This window comes from Bombyx mandarina, chromosome 24, assembly GCF_030267445.1.
Source record: "Bombyx mandarina strain Sakado chromosome 24, ASM3026744v2".
NCBI lineage: Eukaryota > Metazoa > Arthropoda > Insecta > Lepidoptera > Bombycidae > Bombyx > Bombyx mandarina.
In genome coordinates this window covers 3869093-3889096 of record NC_143230.1, presented here as the reverse complement: position 1 = coordinate 3889096, position 20004 = coordinate 3869093, and the positions used below count along the sequence as shown (strand labels likewise).

Below are 20004 nucleotides of genomic sequence, written 5' to 3'. Positions count from 1 at the left end.
CGTACCATCTAGTCAGTCCCCGGACGACCCGCCGATCGAGAGGACCGACCTGCTAGTCTAGTGAGTGACAGCATTCATCAGTGCGAGCCAGCGCTGTAGTAAAAACCATAACAAAACGTCTCAAGACATCTCAAACACCTTCTAATAGATCATCAATTAATAACAAAAAATTATTATCGAATAAAATTATTATCGACTAGCGACCCGCCCTCGCTTCGCTTCGGAAACATTAAAACACACATGAAACCAAAAAAAAAAAAACAATTTTAAAAAAGTAGCCTATGTTCATCAGGGACAATGTCGGCTTCTAATGGCAAAATAATTTTTCAAATCGGTCCAGTAGTTTCGGAGCCTATTCGAAACAAACAAAAACAAATCTTTCCTCTTTATAATATTAGTATAGAAAACCTTGTATCCGGTTTTTCTGTCCGCGAGTGTACACGGAGAGGCTGCTGAATGTCGTACGTACCTATTCGGTGTCTTCAGTTCATTGATGTTCCGTTTGATAATAAGTCGTATTCTGTGTTCGTTATTATTAAAATGGAATTGAGCAGTAATGTTGTAAGTGAAAATAATATTAAATGTGCATTTTCTCACCACAATACTTCCGTAATGCTTGGAAATTACAAAACATCCTATACCTTAGATCCTAACGTTATAAATTTGATAATAGATATCATTATATACTCGTGCTCAGACGTACCTATAGTGAACAAGTATCAACAGGTAGCAATACTCTCAGATATCGCTATAGTTTCAAATGCTGTCATACTTGATAATGTCAAAGCGAGTCACAAAAATCGCCTTATTTATCGAGTGGGAAAGAATTGGTGAAATATATTTTTATTATGTGCATCTATTGTTTGGATATGGTATTTCTATGTATATATATATATTTTTAAGTGCTAATAAAATTCTAAAAGATATTCATAATGGTATAAGTTTAGGACAGTTTTGTTTACATATGTGTTTTTTCTTTTACGTCGGATTAAAATGCATGACAATTATATAACCTTAAAAAAGGCATGTATTTATACCTAACTAGTGTTCCCGCAGTAATCGAAATTTGACTATAATAATGAATTTAAATTATAAATTTTAACATCATTATAGTTCTATTGTCAAAGACAAACAATATTTAATCTATTCTCAATTTGACCATAGATTTTATTCAATAAGAAAAGTTTGACAATAAACAAATAGTATGCATGCGTGTGTGTGTCAAATACATGGTAGTGTGTGTAATGTTTTCTTTATTGATTTAATGTATATTTTATGCATTATTAAAACAAATATTAGCATTCTGCACTTCTTCTCTATATTCTCTATAAGTGTGGAAAATTTCATACTCCTCCGTCCGCGCTATTTTCGTAAAAAGGGATACAAAGTTTTTGCTTCACGTATTAATATATAGATTTTAATGAACTCTTATTTTCATTTAAATAATATTTTTATTTTTATCTATTTTTTCATCATTTTTATGTTATTATTTTTCTAATTTTCGTAACATTATTAGAGTTTTAGTGAGGATCCATAATTAAAAAAAAAAGTATTATAGCCTATGTCAGTCGGGGATAGTGTAGCTACCAAACAGTTAAAGAATTTTTCAAATCGGTTCAGTAGTTTGGGAGCCTATTCAATACAAACAAACAAGTCTTTATTAGTATAGATTAGACCAATTATTATTCTTATTTTTTATATATTAGACCAATTATTATTCTTATTTTTTATATATTAGACCAATTATTATTCTTATTTTTTCGTTATTTTGTTAACATTAACCGCTAATTGACTAATCGATTTTGGTGGTAGGACATATTTTGAGTCCGCACGGGAAGGTACCACTCTATCCTTTTTCTCTACCTAATCGTTGGTACGGTATCTAAGGGGCTATTCCAACTTCGCATGGTGAGCTCACTGGCTCAAGCTGAGATAGTTGCTAATGCTGGCCCTAGCAAGAGCAGTGCTTCTTTGAATCTACTACCGGATCGGAATCGCGTCCCACTGAGAAGATCCGGCGAGAAACTCAATGGGTTTTACTGCTTATATTTTAAATCTAAAGTATGTGAGTACGAGTCGATGTATGTTAATCTTTCACGGTAAAACCACTGGATATTTTTGGATAAAACTTCCTTACCCTTAATTTATACATAGGATACTTTTTATCAAGGTAATTAACATAAACAGTATAAGATCGGGCCGGATATTTTTGCGCGAGTATCTAGTCGTCTAGATCTCATCTGCCCATCTACGCCAGTGTATAAAACCTTATTAAATAATAAATAAATAAATAATAATAAATAAATATTTACTAATAATCACGCCACGTTAACTGGTCCCGTGATAAGTTCGTAAAGAACTTGTGTTACAGGTACCAGATAACGGATATAAATGTAAGATTTTTATTATACACATACATATATTTAATATACATCCATAACCCTGGAAAAGACATTTATATTTATCATACAAACATCTTCCCTTGGCGGGATTCGAACCCGCGACCCCCTTGTGTAGTGACCATGTCACTTACCACTACACCAGACGGCCGGAGTATAAACAACGACATTGCCTTTTATTGTGGTGCAGTAATTAACGGCTCAACTCTTGCGTCGAGGCTGTGGGCTGTATAAGTATGTACATATGTCACAAACAGGGTATCCTAAATTGGGCCCAGATGACCGTACGTGGTTTTTTCCCAGTAATCATTAGTTATGTGATGTCCTGACCGAGACAAATCGAACGGTAGCTTACGTATCAGAGAGGACACAAGCAACTCACGATGCCGGGAAAATGTAACGTCTTTCCTTCCTATTAATGACAAATATTAGCGCGGGTAAAACCACAGGGAATTTCTATTACGAAATATAAACATTGATAGCTACAAATTTGGTACATCATCACTGTCAAGTTATATTTGAAACAGTATTTCGAATTTGATTTATTACTATTTAAAATATCGCTCTTGTACGACTTTTTTTTTTTTCCTACATAAGCTGGTAACCTAGAGAGGCTATTCCAGCGGAACCTTAACTAGTAGGTGAGATCACGGGGCTCAAACCTGACGACGATGCTAACACGAACCCTAGCAAGAGTCGTGCTTCTCTGAATCGACTACCAGATCGGAAACGCGACCCACTGAGAAGATCCGGCGAGAAACTCAGTGGGCTGTATCTGAGAGTTAATTTACTCGTCGAGCCCTTCGTCCCAAGCGACGGGTTCGACGAGAACGGTGACCGGTGCTTGAAGTACCTAGAAGCACCGTCAGTGGATCGGAAGGATCCGAGATGACGTGTTGTACGACGCTAATACAATTGGTCTAGCGAAACTCACCACCGTGATTCACAGGTTTTATTTATTGCTTAAATGAGTGAATGAACTCATAACCCACATGGTGTTAAGTTGCTCCGGTAACTTGCCATCCTGAGACATGAGGTCTGGTTCTTTAAGGAATACATTGTTGCTTCGCGACAGAAATACAACAGTTTTCAGCGCCTTCTTCGTGACCTTAAAGGATGAGACGTCCGTTGCATTCGTGTTGAGCGATGCACCGGTGTTCGAATCCCAGGCGGGTACCAATTTTTGTAATGAAATACGTACTCAATAAATGTTCACTATTGACTTTGACGGTGAAGGAATAACATCGTGTAATAAAAATCAAACCCGAAAAATTATAATTTGCGCAATTACTGGTGGTAGGATCTCTTGTGAGTCCGCACGGGTAGGTACCACCACCCCGCCTATTTCTTCCGTGAAGCAGCAATGCGTTTCGGTTTGAAGGGTGGGGCAGCCGTTGTAACTATACTGAGACTTTAAAACTTATATCTCAAGGTGGGTGGCGCATTTACGTTGTAGATGTCTATGGGCTCCTGGGACCACTTAACACCAGATGGGCTGTGAGCTCAAAGACCCACCTAAGCTATATATATTTTTTTAACTGAGAAAATCAACTATCATAATTTTTATTATTATTCTTTTTTTAACCTCGCCCATGGAGGTCAAGAATACCAGGAGCATAGCCAAGCTGCTCCTTTATTAATGTTGCTTGACGCTGTCGCCCAGATCCAGCCCATCTTGAGACGTAGTACCGAAATCTTGTTTATGCTCAGTACACAAATTATTTTAATATAAATTCTCTGACGTCATCAATATTGTATTGTATTAAGATCTCATCGAAAATCGTTGGAGGAATGCGCGAATCTTCCTCATCAGACCGGTTTAGTTTTTTATTTTCCTCCTATTTCGCGAAGATATCTGCGTGTTGAATTTAGTTGTATCCATATAACTATAGAACGAAGAGGTAAATAAAGATTTTAGACATAATAAATTATTTATTTATCTATTTATCTATATATATACAAATAAATTTCTGTTCGTTAGTCTTGCTAAAACTCGAGAACAGCTGGATCGATTTGCATAATTTTGGTCTTGAATTATTTGTGGAATTCCAGAGAAGGTTTAAAAGGTAGATAAATATGAAAGTGCTCGGAATTAAATCAAAACAACAATTTGGTTTTCCCTTTGATGTCCCCCGTCGGACGGATTCCTTTTTTTTGTGTCTTTTATTTATCGTTTGAGGCACTACGAAGTCTGCCGGGTCAGCTAGTTTAATATATTTTGTACACACAGCTGTTAGAATAAACACGACAACAAGGATACAGAGTACAAGGGCACTACTTATTTCATGTTGAAATCTCTTCCAGTAGGCCCGCAGAAGGAAAGAAGAATTAGGAACACAAACCTAGTGTATACAGTAAACATTACATATAATAATATATACATATTACAAGATACAAAACAATATATATACATACATATACACTTACTTTTTTTTTTGCTTAGATGGGTGGACGAGCTCACAGCCCCACTGGTATTAAGTGGTTACTGGAGCCCATAGACATCCACAACGTAAATGCGCCACCCACCTTGAGGTATAAGTTCTAAGGTCTCAAGTATAGTTACAACGGCTGCTCCACCCTTCAAACCGAAACGCATTACTGCTTCACGGCAGAAATAGGCAGGGCGCCAGTAATATATATATTAAATAAAGTATAGGTATACTTTGTTATTTTTTTGATTAGATAACGCTTTAGCATCACGCGAGCCTTGAGCTCGTTAAGCTAATTCAAATATATATTACATACCTAAATAACTAACTCGCACACAAATTTTATTTAGAAATTTTAATTCGGCCAACAGCCTTGTTAGTTACTATCAAACAAAAATTTAGATAATTCTATAGTATTCTAAAAAACGACTAATTATTTGGGTTGTGTAGTTCAAGTAATAATAGAAATAGAATTTAGGTTAACGTGGTATGGACATGGGATGCGTAGAGAGAAGATGCATGTGACTAGGAGATGTATGGAAATGGTAATGCAAGGTAGAGGGGAAAGAGGTCGACCGAAGAAGACATGGATGGAGTGTGTGAATGAGGATATAAGATAGAGAGGAGTGAGTGTTGAGATGACGGCTGATAGAAGAGAATCGAATAGAAAAATTCGCTGTACCGATCCCACTTAATGGGATAAGGTGGAGAAAAAGATGAAGAGTAATAATAGAATTTATTCCAATCCCGCCAATAGCCTAGTTAATCTCAAACAAAAATTTTGATAATTCTATAGTGTTCTGAAAACGACTAATTATTTGGGTTGTGTAGTTCCAATAACAATATAATTTAAAATATGAAGATTAAATTTTAATTAACCCTTATTTGGTAGCAGTAGTAGTAGGAAGTTTACAAGCAACTGATGACTACAATTTTTAATTAATACCATTTATAATTTTCTAATCCAACGTAGAATATACAAGCTTCAACAAAGAACATCTTAAAATTCAGTAAACATGAAAACTGCATTTCTAACATCGGAAATTGTAAAAAGCAAAATTAAGCCGTAAACTATAGTTTCAATCACGTTTTGGTCGTGGCCTTAAAGATAAGGTGCCTGGTGCATTCGTATCGAGCGATGCGATCGTGCCGGTGTTCGAATCTCGCATGCAACTATCAATTTCCAGAGATCTTTTTTGCTTTGTTCGGTGTTTCCTGAGCGCTATAAAATGTATTTCTTCAAAGTAGCCTTGAAAAGAGCTCGCAGCAATAGACAGTAACTTGGTTGTGCACCTAATATTGCTAATGCCCATCTGCGGTGACTTATCATCACTTTGGACTGTAAGCTGGTCTGCATGCAGTTAGAATCAATAATAAAAATACACCTTGCCTTTGTATATCCCTTTAGGCAAATACCACTTTGAAATCCACTGTTATTAAATAATTAATTCTAATCGTTTTCCAGAACCACTGCTATACAAACACAGAAGTTGAACCTTCGAGCAAGCCGCCTCCACACCCACCACCGGACAAGAAGAAATACACCCTCCATGCAGACAAGGACAGTTATGATTTTGTCGCTCACAGATCTACCAGAAAGCCAACCAAGTAAGTGGTCAATAGGTATTAAGTATGTTTGAAGGTTATATTTAGCAGATCTAAAATAGTACCACCTCAGATTTTTCTTTGGATGTCATGAAAGACAATAAAGATTCATCAGAGACTCGGTAGCAGCGTTTTCTAAGCATGCCGCGATCCAACCCATATTTTCATATGCTCTGGTTGCAATAGGATATATTCCGAGCGAGCACACATAATGCAATTATGCACTCCGGTATGAAGAATTGGACAGCAATTCTTAAAGGTCTAAGAGGTTATGTTTTGATTTAAAGAAAAAAAATTTTTTTTTCTTTGTACGTTATTACAAAGTTAAGCCGTACACTGTGTGCACTACTAATAAAAATCTTACGTTACGGACGTTTTTTCCCAGTTAGGGTGCCCCTCCGCATCGTCTCATAAGGAACTTTGTTCCAAAAACAGTATATTTTCGGAAATTATTTCAAGAAATTAGAAACTACCGGGTGTTTGCTTTATTTAAATAAACAAGAGGGTGTTCCATTACGTAAAACAAAATTAATCAAATGGTTACCATGGCTTCGCTAGTAGCAATTTCTTTTTTCATAAAATTTGCTATCACTAATTCGCACATTTGCGGCTGTATGTCCTCAATAACTTTACGAATTCCATCTTGAATCGATCGTGGACTTTTGTCACAGACATTACATTTCACGTAGACCCATATGCGTTTGGCTCAGATTCATTTCCATTGTTAATGGCTTATATGCTTCCATAAAACTAAATGAACAGCCGATCATGACATTTAAAAACCTCGTTTTAAAAAAATCAAAGTTTAACCTTTTTTTTTTATTTTTTTTATTGCCTTTGTAGGCATACGAGCATACGGCCCACCTGATGGTGAGTGGTTACCGTCGCCCATGGACTTCAGCAATGCCAGGGGCAGAGCCAAGCCGCTGCCTACCGCTTAATACTCTCCATAAGCCTCGTTTGAAGAAGGAATAAAATAAGCAATATAATATTGCCTTAACCTCTAAGCCCTTCAGCGTAAAATTGAAGCTTCAAGCTTGTGTCTTGTGCAGATATATGTCTATGAGCTACAAACCAGATTAATAAGAAATTAAGCAGATAAAATTCAGTATACAAATGTTCACTGTTATTCCTTACCCATGTATCTGATCATTAGTAGCCGGAATATCAATACATTCCAATTATCAACGTAATGCAAGGTCGAATTCGTTAAGGACCGAAATTGACCGTCGATCATCAAATTGTAACGCTTGAAATGAGACCTACATTTATCTGAATAATTGTTTTATTGACAATGACAAAGTGGTGCTAATAGAATATAGTATATATTTTAAAGAACGAATTTAAATGAACCAATGCATTATCTAATCGAAACCTATGAAACCAGTATTCTCGCCTCGAAACCCGAATGATATGGTACATCTTGACATACGATGTCCAAAAAGTATATTAGATTGGCATAGTGACAAGCACGACAATCGATTTGAAAAGCTTGATTGCTTTGCCACAGAATTGTCTGGCTTCATCAAAATCAAGCAACACTGAGCTTAGAACCTAGAAGAGATCTATTCAAAATAAAGATAAATGTAATCCATTTATTACTGTCGTGAAGCAGTAATGCGGTAATTTCGGTTTGAAGGGCGAGGCAACCGTTGTAACTATACTGAGATCTTAGAATTTATATCTCAAGGTGGGTGGCGCATTTACGTTGTAGATGTCTATGGGCTCCAGTAACCACTTAACACCAGGTGGGCTGTGAGCTCGTCCACCCAATTAAGCAATAAAAAAAAAGAAAAATCAACAGCGTCACAACACATCACGTCTGCTCATCCCAAGTCAAAAATATTCTTGGTACACTAGCTGTTACCGACAAGCAGATTCTGATATTCAATTCAGTAGGTTTAAATTATATTTGTAACATAGTACTGGGGAACCGGAGATAAAAATCACAAGAATATTAATATCAGAATCACATTTTATAGTCTCGTCGTTTAAATATTAATAAGGTCACCTAAGTAAATCAATTTCACTGTTGTTTTAATCAATTAATTCCACGAACGCGTGGAACCTTTAAGTTTTAATCTGCGTCCAGAATTTTCAACGCAATGCACGTTTTATTCGTGATAACAGCTTTTATTATCACAGATATTAGTGGAAATGAGGTATGTTCAATTTTTTATTCACGTCCAATATTGTCTGTTGTGTATTGTCTATGGGCTCCGGTAACCACTAGCACCAGGCGGGCCGTGAGCTGGTCCACCTACCTAAGCAATAAATAAAAAAGGTCAAATTTTCAAAATGCCTTTCCCACCTAAAGCGCCACGTACAAGTGCGAACTCAAAATACCAGACTTTACCACAAGTGATTATGCAAAGTCAACTATTTAGCATATTTTATTTTTGTTCTACGAATGTCTATGGGCTCCAGTAACCACTTAACACCGCAGCATAGGCAGCGGCTTGGCTCTGCCTCTGGCATTGCTGAAGTCCATGGGCGACGGTAACCACTCACCATCAGGTGGGCCGTATGCTCGACTGCCTACAAGGGCATTAAAAAAAAATTTAAAAAAATGTGGGCTTTGAGCACGTCCTCCCATAAAAGCAATAAAAATAAAAAATCCAAAGATTTTGTGATATCCTCGTGCGTGATAACCCTTTCGAAAAATTTCGTGACTTGTGAAATGACAATACAGACGAAGAAGATCAGAAATAGTAACTACATTTGCTGATTAAACTATTATAAGAACGTTGTCCTCTCTGTTCTTGTTTCAGTACCTTAGAATCAATAGGGCATCTTGTAAAAGGTTGTTTGGGTGGTGGAATTTTGGGTATACACGAGGCTTACATGAAATGTGGATTGTGGAGTTCTCTCGTTATTACAATCGTCTTCGGATTTTACATCACGTACTGCGTGCATGTGAGTTATTTTATACATTTATATATATTTTTTGTCAATAATCTCACCAATCAAGTTGTCTATTCCCGGTATCCTCTTAACATCACATAAGTCCAAAGCATAACCATAGGTTCAACAACCGGTAAATTGGTAACCAGCTAATAGGTTACCTTATGTTCTTTCAGATTCTGGTGAAATCAGCACAAATATTGTACAAAAGGCTGCATGTACCAGAGATGTCATATCCTGATGTCGCTGAGGCGTCATTGGAGATAGGACCGTTCCCAAAACTAAGGAAGTACAGCAAATGGTTCAGGTAGATAGATTTTCATCAAATAAACAACAATATTTTAATTATATCTAAATCTAAAATCGTTTCCTCCCAACGTTTGATTCAAAGTCTGTTAAAGAACGAATGCCAAATGAAATGTAAAGAATAACTGATTTTCTGTTTCAGATACGCAGTAGACTTGATTATCTGCATAGACCTGTTTGGGGCGTGCTGCGTCTACCAAATCATCATAGCGAAGACCATTAAACAGCTGATCGGGGGCAACGAAGGAATCGATTCAGAAAACCTGAACTACTTGAGGCTTTACATCTTAGCTCTATTAGTTCCAATACTTCTGTTATGCATGATCACAACACTGAAATACTTAGCGCCTTTCACTCTCCTCGCTGATGTGTTCATAGGTAATTTTGTAACTGGAATATAACTTGTTTTATGATAAATTCGAATATTGAAGGACTAAAAAAGATGGTACATGTCGCTAAGTTAACGCGATATGCTTTAAATAAATCAAGGGTGGAAAAGAGGATGGATTTCGTGGAAATAAAAATTGAAAAATGAGCAATAAAATAATAAGCTAATCAGTAACTGTTACATAAACAGGCTATATAATCGAATTATTTTTATTAGTTGAAAGACATACTGTGTACCTATAAAGAAAGGTACGTCCATCGCCTATTACTGTCGTGGGGAATAAGTGCATTTTGTGCTTAAACATTGGTTAATACTCTGCACGAAAATTAAGACACGGACGCCATGCTTCAACAGGAATGACACGTTGTGAAGTTTTTTCAAGCCAGGTTTACGGAGAGTGCTTATCGATAGGTAGCCGCTTGGCTCTGCTTCTAGCATTGCTGAAGTCCATGAGGGACGGTAACTACTCACGAATTCACCATCATGTAGGCCGGATGCTCGTCTGCCTACAAGAGCAATTAAAAAATATGATTAGGCTAAAGTTCTTCAACTCAGCCAAAAATTCGTTACCTCAATAATGACTTTAGAACTTGTATAAATTTGGGAAGCTCAGATTTTATCAATCGCGTATCTATCACGACCTTAATTGGATGCTTTCATTTAAGCAATATCAATCTAGCAATATCAATCAATCAAAAACATTAGGTGGAACCTCTTTGAGTCTGCACGGGTAGGTACCACCACCCTGCCTGTTTCTGCCGTGAAGCAGTAATGCGTTTCGGTTTAAAGGGCGGGGCAGCCGTTGTAACTATACTGAGAACTTAGAACTTATATCTCAAGGTGGGTGGCGCATTTACGTTGTGGATGTCTATGGGCTCCAGTAACCAACACCAGGCGGACCGTGAGCTCGTCCACCCAACTAAGCAAAAAAACATTACAGTTGCGTGCGTGATAGCGACGGTGGTGTACAGTCTACGTTCAGCGCCGGATATCTCGACGGTTCCAGCTTGGAAAGATGTCATAGGGTTCTTTGAATTCTGCGGAATCGTCGTCTTCAGTATGGAGGGCATCGGTGTTTCGCTTCCAATTGAGAACAATATGAAAGAGCCAAAGAAATTTCCAATAATCTTAAGTGCCGGTAAGTTTGTTTAACTGCTTGGCTAATTAGTACGTCAGGACCGGCGCAGAATGCCAGGTTCTTGTACCTTCTAAACGGGAGTCAAGCAGATCATGCATTAATCACCTTGAAAACTCGACGTAGTGAAGAATAGTGAGCACACAGAGATGAAAGCCTCATTCCGATATAGGCACCCGTCACGTGCGGACGTGCTCATCGACCACTCGATTGCCCGGCCTTTGTTCGCCCGGCTTTTGTTAGCCCGGCCATTGTTCGCGCGGCCTGTGTTCGTGGTACATCTGCCGACCAAGTGTTTTTTCTGGAAGTTTTAATTGTTTTGTTTCCTTTTGTTATTTCTGTGTTCGTGGTACATCTGCCGACAAACTGTCTTCCTGGAAGTGTTTAATTGTTTTGTTTCTTTTTGTTATTTCCGTTTTGTTGTGTTTTTTTCTTTGTCCTGTAGTAATCGTGCCGCATCGCCACCTGTGTTCAATAGAACCGCTCAGGTCCGAGAAGTTGGGGCCTCGCCGCAAGGCGAGTGTTTTCTAAGACCCAGGGTAGCCCCACCTGGGCACGTAGCCATCATGGACGCTGTATTTGCGGAATTTCTCCGGCTTCGCTACCCAAAGCTCACTTCCGAGTTTCAGGCCTTCAAGGCCGATCACACCGCGAGCCCTCTCGTGGACTCCGCCGAGCTCGCTGCTCCTGCGTCGCCTGTACCTGCGTGCAAAGCTTCTGCATCGAGCACCGCAGCCTCCGTCGTGCCTGCCGTTCCCGCGTCGCCTATACTGGCGAGTAAAACTGCTGCGTCGTCCGCCGTGGTCACCGTTCCAGCAGCGCGATCATCCGCGGCCTCCGTCGCACCCTCCAAAACACCTACTCGTAGGTCACCTGCGCCCGCCTCCTCGTCCTCCGACTCTGACTCGGAGATGGAGGTCGACCTCGCCCCCGCCTCATCGACGGATGGATTCACCCTGGTGCAAAAGGGTAAGAAGCGTGCCGCGGAGTCTCGAGCTCCCGCGGCCGCTAAAATTAGCAAAGCCGCGAACGCGTCGCGCCCCCGCCCTCAGACTCCCGTTGCGCCTCCAGCCCGTGCCACTCCGTCGCCGCGTCCGGTGGCACAAAATAAAACCCAGACCCCTCCCCCGGTAATCCTTCAAGAGAAGGCAGCTTGGGAACGAGTTTCCCTGGCCCTTAAGGCCAAAAATATCAATTTCACGAATGCCCGTAACCTCGCGAACGGCATTCAAATTAAGGTTCGAACACCCGACGACCATAGGGCCCTCTCTTCTTACCTCCGTAAGGAGCGTATAAGTTTCCACACGTATACGCTCCAGGAGGAGCGCGAACTCCGTGCCGTTATACGTGGCATCCCTAAAGAGTTGGATGCCGAGCTCGTTAAGGCCGACCTTCTCGAACAAGGCCTACCGGTTAACTCCGTACACCGCATGCATACAGGCCGCGGAAGGGAGCCATATAATATGGTTCTCGTCGCCCTCCAGCCTACCCCCGAGGGTAAGCAAATATTCAACATCCGAACGGTCTGTAGCCTTTCCGGAATCGCAGTCGAAACCCCACACAAGAAAGGCACACCTAGCCAGTGCCATAACTGCCAATTATACGGGCATTCTTCCCGTAACTGTCACGCGCGCCCCCGATGCGTCAAGTGCTTAGGCGATCACGCCACGGCCCTATGCACTCGCGATCAAAAAACCGCGACGGAACCGCCTAGCTGCGTCCTGTGTCGAACACAGGGTCACCCCGCAAATTACCGCGGATGCCCCCGAGCCCCTAAAATAAATCGACGCGTCGCCCGCCAAAACCGCCTCCGAGCTTCCGGCCCAGACATCAAAGCCTCGGCACCCTCTATGTCGCAGGCTAAGCCAGCGTTCGTTCCGGCGCCGGTGCCCAGTGTCTCGGCCTGGGCGAAACCGCTGCCGTACACGAACACGGCTACAACTCCCTCCTCCGCAATTCGTCCCGCCCCCGCGACTCGTCCCTCTCCCGCGACTTGCCCTCCGACCGCGTCCGACAATCTCGCTTTAGCGATCGACTTCTTTCAGTCGATCAACTTTGAGCGCGTTAACGCTTTGGGCGACGCCATTCGCGCTGCCTCCACTGCACAACACTTTATCGCCGTTGTGCAAGAATACGCCGACGTATACGCGTCATTAAATACGTACGTCCTCCCCTCACTCCGCCGGTAATCAATGGCGTATATAAGTAGAATAAAGCCCCTATCCGTAACGATAGGATTTTTTAACGCTTACGGTCTCGCAAATCAACGTGATCAGGTTTCTGACTTTTTGCGTGACCATCAAATTGATATATTTTTAGTGCAGGAGACCCTACTTAAGCCCGCGCGCCGTGACCCTAAAATCGCGAACTATAACATGGTCAGGAACGACAGGCTCTCTGCTCGTGGTGGTGGTACCGTCATTTACTATAGAAGAGCCCTGCATTGCGTCCCGCTCGATCCTCCCGCGCTCGCTAATATCGAAGCATCAGTGTGCCGAATCTCACTGACGGGACACGCGCCGATCGTTATCGCGTCCGTTTATCTTCCACCGGATAAGATCGTTCTAAGCAGTGATATCGAGGCGCTGCTCGGCATGGGGAGCTCTGTCATTCTGGCGGGCGACCTAAATTGTAAACACATCAGGTGGAACTCACACACTACAACCCCGAATGGCAGGCGGCTTGACGCGTTAGTCGATGATCTCGCCTTCGATATCGTCGCTCCGCTAACCCCGACTCACTACCCGCTAAATATCGCGCATCGCCCGGATATACTCGACATAGCGTTATTAAAAAACGTAACTCTGCGCTTACACTCGATCGAAGTAGTTTCAGAGTTAGATTCAGACCACCGTCCCGTCGTTATGAAGCTCGGTCGCGCTCCCGATTCCGTTCCCGTCACGAGGACTGTGGTGGATTGGCACACGCTGGGCATCAGCCTGGCTGAATCCGATCCACCATCGCTCCCGTTTAGCCCGGACTCTACCCCGTCTCCTCAGGATACCGCTGAAGCCATAGACATCTTAACGTCACACATCACCTCGACATTAGATAGGTCATCGAAACAAGTTGTAGCGGAGGACTTCCTTCACCGCTTCAAATTGTCCGACGATATTAGGGAACTCCTTAGAGCTAAGAACGCCTCGATACGCGCCTACGACAGGTATCCTACCGCGGAAAATCGAATTCGAATGCGTGCCCTACAACGCGACGTAAAGTCTCGCATCGCCGAAGTCCGAGATGCCAGATGGTCTGATTTCTTAGAAAGACTCGCGCCCTCTCAAAGGTCTTACTACCGCTTAGCTCGTACTCTCAAATCGGATACGGTAGTAACTATGCCCCCCCTCGTAGGCCCCTCAGGCCGACTCGCGGCGTTCGATGATGATGAAAAAGCAGAGCTGCTGGCCGATACATTGCAAACCCAGTGCACGCCCAGCACTCAATCCGTGGACCCTGTTCATGTAGAATTAGTAGACAGTGAGGTAGAACGCAGAGTCTCCTTGCCACCCTCGGACGCGTTACCACCCGTCACCCCGATGGAAGTTAAAGACTTGATCAAAGACCTACGTCCTCGCAAGGCTCCCGGTTCCGACGGTATATCGAACCGCGTTATTAAACTTCTACCCGTCCAACTCATCGTGATGTTGGCATCTATTTTCAATGCCGCTATGGCGAACTGTATCTTTCCCGCGGTGTGGAAAGAAGCGGACGTTATCGGCATACATAAACCCGGTAAACCAAAAAATCATCCGACGAGCTACCGCCCGATTAGCCTCCTCATGTCTTTAGGCAAACTGTATGAGCGTCTGCTCTACAAACGCCTCAGAGACTTCGTCTCATCCAAGGGCATTCTCATCGATGAACAATTCGGATTCCGTACAAATCACTCATGCGTTCAACAGGTGCACCGCCTCACGGAGCACATTCTTGTGGGGCTTAATCGACCAAAACCGTTATACACGGGAGCTCTCTTCTTCGACGTCGCAAAAGCGTTCGACAAAGTCTGGCACAACGGTTTGATTTTCAAACTATTCAACATGGGCGTGCCGGATAGTCTCGTGCTCATCATACGGGACTTCTTGTCGAACCGCTCTTTTCGATATCGAGTCGAGGGAACCCGCTCCTCCCCACGATCTCTCACAGCTGGAGTCCCGCAAGGCTCTGTCCTCTCACCCCTCCTATTTAGCTTATTCGTTAACGATATTCCCCGGTCGCCGCCGACCCATTTAGCTTTATTCGCCGACGACACGACTGTTTACTATTCCAGTAGAAACAAGTCCCTAATCGCGAAGAAGCTTCAGAGCGCAGCCCTAGCCCTAGGACAGTGGTTCCGAAAATGGCGCATAGACATCAACCCAGCGAAAAGTACTGCGGTGCTATTTCAGAGGGGAAGCTCCACACGGATTTCCTCCCGTATTAGGAGGAGGAATCTCACACCCCCGATTACTCTCTTTAGTCAATCCATACCCTGGGCCAGGAAGGTCAAGTACCTGGGCGTTACCCTGGATGCATCGATGACATTCCGCCCGCATATAAAATCAGTCCGTGACCGTGCCGCGTTTATTCTCGGTAGACTCTACCCCATGATCTGTAAGCGGAGTAAAATGTCCCTTCGGAACAAGGTGACACTTTACAAAACTTGCATAAGGCCCGTCATGACTTACGCGAGTGTGGTGTTCGCTCACGCGGCCCGCACACACATAGACACCCTTCAATCTCTACAATCCCGCTTTTGCAGGTTAGCCGTCGGAGCTCCGTGGTTCGTGAGGAACGTTGACCTACACGACGACCTGGGCCTCGAATCTATCCAGAAATACATGAAGTCAGCCTCGGAACGGTACTTCGATAAGGCTATGCGTCATGATAATCGCCTTATCGTAGCCGCCGCTGACTACTCCCCGAATCCTGATCATGCAGGAGCCAGTCACCGTCGACGCCCTAGACACGTCCTTACGGATCCCTCAGATCCAATAACGTTTGCACTAGACGCCTTCAGCTCTAGGAGCAGGCTTAGGGACCTCGGTAACCGTACTCGTCGAACTCGACAAAGAGTTCGCCGTGCAACCTAACCCATGAATCAGCTCGCTGAGTTTCTCGCCGGATCTTCTCAGCGGGTCGCGATTCCGATCCGGTAGTAGATTCATTCGCGAAGCAGTTACTCTTGAGTTGTTAGGCCTCCTTCGGAGGCGCTCGGGTAGCTGTTAGCAAATCCCACCCCTCCTGGCTGAGCCTTTGCTCGCCCACCTGTCCTGGTGAAACTGGAAAGGCCTCCGGGCCACCAGTAATCCTTCAATCATAAAAAAAAAAAAAAAAAAAAAAAAAAAAAAAAAGATGAAAGCCTGTTTTGAAACGTCCTTTGCCTAAAACTATGCCAAGGGTCAAAACTTGAAAGCAAGTTTTTTTTTGTATTTTCATGAACTGTTCCCATCATGTGCGAATTATTATGCATAATAAAAGTCTAACCCTCAAATCTTCTTCGCTTGAACCCTGTCCTTATCTCACTATGTGGGGTCGGAACAGAATTTCGACTATTACCATTTGGGCCTATTATAGATCCTCTCTCCACTCTCATCCTTCTCTCGTATATTCTCGTTCACAAAGTAATTCCAAGTAATTTTACAACACCCCTAGGAGTGTAGCCCTCAAATAAGTTTGCGTCAGTACAGGTGGTAGGTATTGTAAGCCAATATGGTCACAATACTCTGCCTATTTCGTAGCCTTTGCAGTAAAAACAGAACGCATATCGCATAACAATGCACTCTTGTTTGAAGGAGAGGAGATAAACGTTATACAATATAATGATTTTAGGCAAGAAGAAAGGCGATAAAAAACTTAATGTTGTCAATCATATTATTATTTTCAATGCAATTTTGCCTATAAAAGGCTTCTAATAACGTTCGAACCGTCTATCTAATGTGACATAGCATCGGCTTTAGGACCTGTGGCAGAGTTAAGACATTTTGCTAAGATTCAATTTCGTTTCATTGTCCCTTTAAGGTTGAGTATATTCATTTTTTGAATGCAGTTTGACGATTATCGCATTGCGTGGTTTGCAGCCACTTATCCGATTGGAAAGTCTACGGAGAGCACATATATTGCGAATTTACCTTCTTTTTTTATTGTCCTTGTAGGCAGACGAGCATACCTGATGGTGAGTGGTTACCGTCGCCCATGGACTTCAGCAATGCCAGAGGCAGAGCCAAGCCGCTGCCTACCGCTAAATACCATTATACCTAATAAACATTATAGAGGGGTATTCCGTTTTTTAGACATTTTTGCAACTTTACAGGAGAGTCATTTAAAATTTAAAAATTTGACAAAATATCATACATACCAAAAACGTTCTTCGACTATTTCAATTCAGTAAGCTTAATTGAAGTTCAGTTAAGAACGTCGAACTGTGGATGCTATTAAAAAATAAAACGCACCTTTAATTACAAATATAAACCTCGCGTATTAAAAATATTATAATATAAAAAAATATTAAAAATATTATAAAACTATTCAAATCACTTTTTTAATTTCAGGTATGACCGTGGTGGTGTCGTTTTTGATAGTAGTTGGGTTTTTCGGATACTGGGGCTTCGGCGAAAGCTCCAGGTCGCCTGTAACTCTGAATTTTCCATCAGAAATGTGAGTATTGTTGCCAACAAAGACACATAAAAATTACGATAAAATGGCCAGTATTTAAAACGGCAACTTCGTAGGTAAAGACCTGTTATAATTGGATAAGTCTCCGAAACTCTGCGATGAATTAAATAGATTTTGTTTTTGCGTAGATGGCTGGATATGCTCACAGCCCACCTGGTGTTAAGTAGTTACTGGAGCCCATAGATATCTACGACGTAAACGCGCCACGCACCTTGAGATATAAGTTCTAAGGTCTCAAGTATAGTTACAACAGCTACCCCGCCCTTCAAACCGAAACGCATTACTGCTTCACGGTAGAAAGAGGCAGGGCGGTGGTAGGTACCTACCCGCGCGGACTCACAAGAGGTCCTACCACCAGATTAAACAAGGTTGTAAGTCCTTTAGTTGTATCTGAAAGTAATTCTCTTATTCTTTTCAGTTTCGCTACAATAATGAAGTGCCTAATGGCTGTCATGATCTTCGTAACCTTCGCCTTGAACTTCTGGGCTCCTTTCAATTTGGTGTGGCACTATGTGTCGAAGAAGCACGACCCTAAAAAGCACTGGCTGTGGGAGAGACTATACCGAGGCTCATTCATTATTGTCATCACAGCCATTGCTATCGCCTTCCCCAATATTGGAAATTTGATGGGATTGGTAAGTTGATCAGATGCATGATAAATTCAAGGGCGATAGTATGCCAACTTCAAAAGCCCATTTACCGCAACTCTCACATATTGAATTGTAATTATATGAGTAGGGTAGAACGAATTATTGATATGCCAATAATGTCTGAGAGGGTTAACGTATAGATAGATACCATATTATTATTATATTTCGGTCAAGTATACCTGACGTCTATAGACGAAAACAAAGGTATTGATAAAACATTTAGTATTTGTCAAAAACCAAACATATCTTTGCTTACTTAGCTGACCGATCTTCTAATTTGACTTTGATCTCATCACTACCAAACTAGAAGATCCGCTAGGGCAGTCTGAATCTCATTACAGCCGTTTCGGAGTATGTAGAGATTTAAAATTGGTGGTCACTGGAAAGGTCGAGGGCAAGCGACCAAGAGGCAAGAACCCGACCCGTTGGACGGACCAGATTCGTGCAACCCTGGATACCACAGTGCACAATGCTCTGCACTCAGCTGCAGATAGGAACAGATGGCGGTGCATTATAAAACACAAACTGTTTCAAGGCCATGACCACGACCCTCAGTAATGAGGAAACCAACGCAAGGAGGAGGAGAGAGATTTAAAGCGTTTACTCGTCGACTCAGAAGTCGTTGGGGCCTAAAGGATAAGGCGTCCGGTGCATTCGTGTTGAGCGATGCACCGATATTCGAATCCCAGGGGGGTACCAATTTTTCTAATGAAATACGTACTCAACAAATGTTCACGATTGACTTCCACGGTGAAGGAATAACATCGTGTAATAAAAATCAAACCCGCAAAATTATAAATTGCGTAATTACTGGTGGTAGGACCTAGTCCGCGTGGATAGGTACCACCGCCCTATCTATTTCTGCCGTGAAGCAGTAATGCGTTTCGGTTTGAAGGGTAGAGCAGCCGTTGTAACTTACAACTTATATCTCAAGGTGGGTGGCGCATTTACGTTGTAGATGTCTATGGGCTCCAGTAACCACCTAAGACCAAGTGGGCTGTGAGGTCATCCACTCATCTAAGCAATAAAAAATAAATAAATAAATAAAATATTTTTGCCCTATGTGTTTTAGGAATATTTACCACAGAAGGAAACGTTGGCTTCATTATTGCATGCAATTATATTCTGCATCTCTTTTCACAGCTAGGAGCGTTCTGCCTATCCAACATGGGCTTTATATTCCCAGCTATCATAGAGCTGTTAGTTGTTTGGGAGGATCCGGGTCTCGGGAAATACCGATGGCGTTTATGGAAGAATGTATTCGTTTTGTTAATAGGAATCCTCCTTTTCATAGCGGGTACTTATTCAAACGTCAAAGGTTTGATAGCTAACTTATAGCTCAAACGATGTACCAAAATATATAAAGTTAAGTATTTAATTAAATGTAAATTATAGTTTTATGTGAAATTTGTTTTATTTTTGCAATTGCATTTTTTTGCTGTTTTTTTTTTTTTTTATGATTGAAACTTTACTGGTGGCCCGAAGGCCTTTCCAGTTTCACCAGGACAGGTGGGCGAGCAAAGGCTCAGCCAAGAGG

The 20004-nt window shown here is 41.9% G+C and overlaps 1 protein-coding gene across 2 annotated transcripts; it reads left to right on the top strand.

The window, feature by feature from the left end:
* Positions 1-441: 441 nt before the first annotated feature.
* On the top strand, positions 442-19867 carry LOC114250654 (proton-coupled amino acid transporter-like protein pathetic). Of its 2 annotated transcripts, XM_028184619.2 has the most exons (9): positions 442-561; positions 6294-6436; positions 9205-9349; positions 9514-9644; positions 9786-10021; positions 10972-11169; positions 17694-17799; positions 18236-18452; positions 19611-19867. In XM_028184619.2, the coding sequence occupies exons 1-9, from the start codon at positions 457-459 to the stop codon at positions 19803-19805; spliced, it is 1476 nt and encodes a 491-aa protein (XP_028040420.2). In that variant the 5' UTR covers positions 442-456; the 3' UTR covers positions 19806-19867. The 2 variants fall into 2 exon arrangements, with proteins under 2 accessions (XP_028040420.2, XP_089594282.1); XM_089738156.1 differs by lacking the exon at positions 10972-11169.
* Positions 19868-20004: the final 137 nt, after the last annotated feature.